Below are 6,986 nucleotides of genomic sequence, written 5' to 3'. Positions count from 1 at the left end.
GACCTGGCTGTTAATAGGACGTTAAACTAATCAAACCAAACCAAACTGTCTAATTGGTGACCAAGAAGCTTGTCTCCTGTAGGTCTTCAACTTTTCATTCAAAGGACTATTACAACATGTTTTGGGTCCTTACTGGCCCTCAACTAAATCAAATTAAGTCTCTAAAATACATTTTTGTACTTCAAATGAGTTAGAGATGCTACACCGCTGACAAATAGAAGTTCTTCCCAATAAAAAAAAAAAACAGCAGCAGACGAATTAATTTTTTTCTTCAGTTACAAAAGTTACTTACTTTACACCATTGCCACCATTAAAAAATTAGAGCTTCTAATTTTACTTCAAGATAAGAATAATAAAAATATTTAACTGCATCCCGAAATAATTCTGTGTAACTATATTCTATATGGAATGAAGTACTGATTGCACTTGCATGAAAAGCAAAATAAATTTTTTCATATATTTTTTTGTGTTAATTAGACATACATGTAAACGATTAAACACCAGTTATTGTTCAAATGATGAGTATCGTTTATGCTCTGTCGGTGGTGGAGCATCTGTAACCATCTTAAATATTAAGATATTAAGCTACTTTTAAAAAGAATGCGTATTTGACCTACTTTAGATAGTTGAAAAATAAAATAAATGAAAACCGGAACAAATTTTATGTTTTTTTGAAAACATTGCAGCACTTGTCTGAGTTTGTTTTGGGTTAAGGTCCTATCTGAAGCACAAGGGACGGGAACAAAATAGCCATATTTAAAGTGTGATAGGTAAAATATGTAACAAAATGGGTTGATATTTTCTCTGTAACACTTAAGTTTAAAAGTATATTTGATATAGTACACATGGGGAAGTAAAAGAAACAATAGATTGATAGGTATAGATATGTGATAGTCAGAAGCAGCAGTGTTAGCTTGCGCGGTATCACATAGTCGTTCATCATCAAAGCGGTCAGCAGTACGGCCAACATGATAACGCAGCAAAGCGTAAGGTTAGATGGGGATTGGAGATTTTAGGTCACACGTGCCTTTTTAATATTTGCACAAAGGGGCGGGGAGCAGTAGGCGTTAGGTTGATAGTTATACTGGGAATTGAAGGTGTTAGGGGAGCCGGGCGAAAAGCGGGGACTATGTAGCAACGAAGTGCTATTAAAATAACTTTTAACTAAATACCACGTGTATGTGTTGTGTCACAAATATTAACAGACACCATAGTGAAATAATCCAAACTCCAAACCGAGAGCAACAACATTAAATACACTATCATATAGGGAGATTGAAATTTTCATAGATCGATTGAAGTAGATGTCAAATTACTGGAGTAAAGGGGAATTTTCAACGAATAACACCAACAGATTAACCCAAGCAGACGACTTTTGGATACTCTTTTGGTGAATGTGGTCATGCTCATTGAAAGAAAGAAAGAAGGAGTATTGTAAACAAAGAAACGAATAGTTCGCGTTTCCCATGCCCAACGACATTTTACAGCGTTCATGATCAGGTATACATGAACAATATGTCATGTAGCCAGAGTTCTCCCTTGAGGATATTTTCCAACTGGGCCTAAAGTCCTGACTGAAACTTACTGGTGTAGTTTGGCCCTAAATGACCTTAGTTGTCGATAGGCCGTAAAACTCAAACAAACTGGCCCTAGACTCCTTACAAAGATACAATTCATCTTGTAGTTTATAGCAAAGTAATAGTTTTACTAACAAAAATATCCACATAGCTGTTTTAGTATCGTGCGCTCTCGACAAAGTTGGCTGTCAAATACCAGAACATTACGAAATATGTTTTGTACACTTTGATCTTCAACCTGTCTAAAATTCTACTGCCATTGTTTTTGTATATACGTACTCTATCTGGACCAAAAAGTTGCCGGTCAAAGGACCAGTCGCATGGTAAAAATTGTCTGCCCTACTAATAAAGTTGTCGGTCACGGACAGACGGACATGCGTTAAATTTTGAACGCTGCATGTAGCTGAACCTTGTTCGTGTCAATTTTATTTTGTGAATTCAAATCGCCTGCGAAAAGAAATTTCACACAAAAACAAGTTTGTTTGCTGTATCTCCAAGAGTGATTCGACAATCAAGCGTATGAGGCAGTATATATCGCTACCAAGTTAATAATATGGGGACTGTATGGCGCAAACCTGCAATAGAATTACAGAACTAGCCGATAATATTGGGTAAAGCTTAAGAGACCTGCTGACAAAGGAACAAAGAAAGGAAAAAGGAACATTTAATTATAGTGAAGATCGATGTGTATTCTCGTTTACCATCAGTTATAGTGCTAGTTTAAAAGTTGCAATGGAAATACAAAAAAAATCTGATAGGAAGTAATGGGGAGCACCTAAAGAGATAATATAAGCGCATAATTGTTCGTCCTCGTACGAGTCTGTTCTTGACATGAAACTAAGATTAATAGCCGACAATGTCCTTATCATTTGTGGGATTGAAAGACCTTTCAGTTCAGTCATCGCTTAATGTGATATAGATAGAACATTTTTTGGTAGAGGTTTCAAAATTACACATACAGCGGAACCTTTATACATTTCGAATTTCATTAAAAATAGGAGTGTCTTCAGCATACTTGCGCACCTCTCGACACACAACACTTATAGAAGGGCACTGTGATAAACAAACATTTAAAGCAAACAGCATCGACACACGTACCTGGAAAACAATATACTAAGTAATCGGGAGTTCATCAAATCTTTATTAAATCTAAACATATAAAATGTTGGTATAGTGTAAAGGTTTTCATAATTGCTTCTATTGACCAAGGTCAAGACGTTTATCTATGTCCTTGTTTCTGGCAGAAATAATAATGCCTATTATCTTGTATTCATTTAGGCTTTATGACACTGTTTGATGGAAGAATACTGGAGACAAGTAAATAACAGTTTTAAGCACAGGCGCTTGCAGATCATATATACTTTCTGTAAGAAGTGCTACAGGTTAATTCTACAGAGTTACCGGTAGCCTTATTCCGTTATACGTTGTACATCAATTTGTAAATGATCTGCAAGCGCCCGTGGTTTTAAAATGTCTATCGACGGAAACTGATGTGTGATTTATCCAGTTTGAATAAGTTGATACTATCACTAAGGTCAGTAACGGCTATAATATCCTGTCCCACAAAGATGGCGTGTCCACTCTGTTGGTAATGCTGGAGTTTGATCATGCATTTTGGAAGTAAATGACCTCTGTCCGTCATCAACAATAATGTCCGAGAGTCTCCGAGAAATACAAACAACATGCCGTCCCTACAATAAATCCCCTCTGGTCGTCCGGCTGGTTCGTACGTCCATTGTAGCTTCCCGTCTTGTGAGAAGCAGGAGAGAAACGAATGTTCACTGGTGTCTGCACTGACAACGATATCCCCTGATGAAGTTACAGCCAACTGCTTCAGTGGCTTTGTGTAAGGTTGTCCGAACACTTTAGTGGCGCAGATCGTGTCGTCACTAACCTTCAACAACACGTGACCCTCTCTGTCCACCACGTGAACAAACCACGTGGTTGTGCCTTCCTCAGATGATGATGTCGCAGATTTGTTTCTCTGTTTCGCAGCCCCTTTCTGCACAGGCCGGTTGTCAGAGGAAGAACTCCCACATACCACTGCAAATTTTGTTTCAGAAATGGCGGCGATTTTATAATATGCATGATTAACGGTGATTGCTACTTTTACGTCTAATCCTTTGTGTGTCGTTAAAACGGAAATACGTCGACAGCTTGGTTGTGTAACAGCTACGTCGTCTGTGCCCGGTACAACCGAGATGCTATAGGCGCCATTCAGCTTCATGGAAGAAACGGGCTCTCCCCGGTCTGTAAACCTCAAAATCTTGTTGTTGGCTTGGTCGATGGCGAAAAGTGAATGGGATATGAGAACCACATCACTAAAGGAAGACTGATTCGTTCGATCGTTTCTTGCATTTCCTTCAGACACGTTCAACTCTAAAAGACATTCGAACGTCGAAGCATCGTGACCCGAGATATCAACATCAAAGGAAATGCTTTTTCCGTTAATTTCAGTTTTTGATTCTTCATATATTTCCGAGCCTTCTGATACCGTTGTAACTTGTAATTTGCCTATTTCTGAACTGTATTTTCCAAGTCTTTGACAGATGTTGACGAGTTCAGGATGTATCTGAAGATGCAGCTGAACTGAGTCTGCCGACGTTTCCAGCAAACAGACATCGTCTGTAAACTCATGAATCCTCTTCCGCAGTACCTGTAGTGACGTCAATATTTCTCTGACGTCCGTCTTCTGGTGCACGAAGTCGACTTGCTTTCGGTAGATTTTGATCTTTTCTTTTAGCATTTTAGCCTGGTCGATCTTGTTCTTGGTCACACTCACGTTTTCAATTTGCGTCAACATATTGATCAACTTGGCAATTGTTGAATCTCGAAACTTCTCTATCTGTGCTGCAATTGTGTGTAGGCTATCGGAGACCCTAGTTTCAGAGGTCCTCAGTGACCGCTCGTGGACTTTACCGTGTATTTCCATCCTATCAATAGATTTAAGAAGTTCATCCAACTCGGTTCTGCGATCTTTGAAAAGTTCTTTTGAAAGTTCCTTGCTTTTCTTGAAAGTTCTACAGTCACAGTCATCTTGTTTATGATTTTCTAACACACATTCAGAACAAGCGAATTCGTAACATCCAAAACAAAAATAACCGCACGTCTCTTTATGCTTTCTACATTCCACTCCTGATGCTGACCCGACTTCTCCTCCCTGAACAGTTTGAAGAAGAGATAACACCAGCTCATCCTTCGGGAACGACTCAGCCCAGTGATAGTCAGACGCATTTGCAAATGGCGCCTGTATTTCCTTCCGGTCCACAGGACATCGGATAACATTGTTCTTTCGCGAGGCTTTGATCAGCTGCTTTAGACAGGAAAAGCAGAATGTGTGATCACATGGCAGTTGACGAGGATCTGTGTAAGTCTCCTGGCAGATTGGGCAGACTAGATGATCGGTTTTAATATTGTCAGCCAAACGTCTGGACATGTTGTTCTTATGGGAACTCTTTTATCTGAAAGATGGAAACATGGTCAATAATATACTTAATGGCGTTATGGGGAAAATTGTTGGATGATTGAGCGAGTTATTGTAAATTAATTGACAAATGAACGATAAAGAACAAAAAAAACACGTTATTATTTGCAAGAGTAATTGTAAATGAATTGACAAATGCTAAAAAGGACTAATTCATATTTAAGAAATCTCAGTTACAAAATACGTATCTCTATTACGCCGGCAGACTCTTTATGTCCATCAGAACACATGGACAATGATCGAGGAGACTAGAGCATTTCTTAGGTTAATCAGAATTCTTGTTGTTTCTGAGATTTTGCGATAAATTTAACCTCTAACAAAATTTTCCGTTTCGATCAGAAAATATGCAAAAATGTAAGAAAACTTTTTATCAGTTTCTGGTCTTTTGAGTTATTTGTTTTTGTTTTTAATTAATTGTATTTACGAATTTTAGCTTAAGTTCTGTTATGCCGATAGTAGTAAATAAAAATCCAACATCATAGAAACACAGAAATTACACTCTTAAGTTTTCACATTACTTTACCACTCAATAAGTCAATAAGTTACAATCATGCATTTGTCCTGTAAACATGTCTTTTACAAATTGACTTCGACGTTACTTACAAAGCGAGAATAGCGATACATGAACGAAAATTACGTGCAAACATTTACAAAACCTACTCGAGTGACCTTTACACAAAAACAGGTTATATACACTAATGGCGATTCAGCTCATATAACTAAACAAAACAAGTCAGTAAATAGTTATACGAATAGGGATATATATATATTATCTTGATATAGACAATTATTGTGAAATGATTTTATTTCATGAAACTACATTAAAGTAAGTAAATATGCCATCTACTTACCAAAATAAATACAGAAGTTATCCCCGACCCTGTTAGTCTGTACAACATGTATTTTGACAGTGTAAAATGGTTGTCTGGCGTATAGAAACCGTACACAACTAACCGTATTATTGTAGCTACCTATTGTTATATGATATCAAATTTAAGATCTTCTCTACACAATAACACGCAGTATCAATTGTCTAGTAATTAATCGCGGTAATCAAAATTGCTCTACTTTATACTTACCGTTCTGGCATTCAGAATAATCTTTCACATTAATTTTCAAAAATAATCCATCGAGTTTATGCTGAAAGCAGCATTAAACTCAACCAACATATTTCCAGTGAAAACCATACGAGAATAATGTGTAAGATCTTTGCGTTAAGCTGACTAGTCTTACCAAACGACAATGCAGTAGTTCATAATAGTCTTTAGTCATTGTTCCCAAAAGCTAACCATACTAACCAAAATAAACCACCTACCATGGAACGTATTCTGGCTAGGACTCAGGTGTTTTTTGAACTTCTCCTACATGTGTAAGCTGAGCAAACTTATATTGTTTCTGATTTGGCAGTGAATCTGACGTTAAATGACAAGTTTAAGTACTCGTATACCTAGGTTTTGTCGAATTCAATATTGGAATGAATAGGGGTAATTTTATTTCAAGGCAAACTGCTCCCTAGAAATCATACATAATTGATTAATTAAACATTTTCTATCACATAATTTATTTTCCGTGAAAGTAATTTATGTACATAATCCCTTTTATAATACAGTTTTGGAAAGAGTATTTGTCTTATTAAAACAAGATTATTAGTTCGTACGAGAGCATAAAACTCATTAGCTCAAAGGCATTGATTCGTATAGTTATCCAATAATAACAGCTTAAAGTCACTGTGAAAAAAACCGCTTAGTTATCATATATAAGTTGCCAAAAGTGTTCCAAAGGAAACATAACCTGCGCTACATGTATACTGCCCTCCAAAAGTTACGTTACAACTTTCTAAATTCTGCATAAAAATAGTGTTTTTAAAATGAAAAAAATATGTTTTGAGAAAATTATTGAGTGTTGAATATGATTGAATTATCAAT

General features: G+C 36.7%; 1 protein-coding gene across 1 annotated transcript; it reads right to left on the bottom strand.

The window, feature by feature from the left end:
* Nucleotides 1-2,704: 2,704 nt before the first annotated feature.
* Nucleotides 2,705-6,046, bottom strand: LOC138331512 (uncharacterized). Its single transcript, XM_069279192.1, has 2 exons — nt 5,913-6,046; nt 2,705-5,038 (listed from the first exon to the last, which is right to left on the bottom strand). Exon 2 carries the CDS (start codon nt 5,011-5,013, stop codon nt 3,052-3,054), a length of 1,962 nt encoding a protein of 653 aa, XP_069135293.1. The 5' UTR covers nt 5,014-5,038; nt 5,913-6,046; the 3' UTR covers nt 2,705-3,051.
* Nucleotides 6,047-6,986: the final 940 nt, after the last annotated feature.

The sequence above is a fragment of the Argopecten irradians genome, chromosome 9 (genome assembly GCF_041381155.1).
Source record: "Argopecten irradians isolate NY chromosome 9, Ai_NY, whole genome shotgun sequence".
NCBI classification, from domain to species: Eukaryota; Metazoa; Mollusca; class Bivalvia; order Pectinida; family Pectinidae; genus Argopecten; species Argopecten irradians.
The sequence above is the reverse complement of the archived record's forward strand: the minus strand, read 5'-3'. Positions and strand labels throughout refer to the sequence as shown.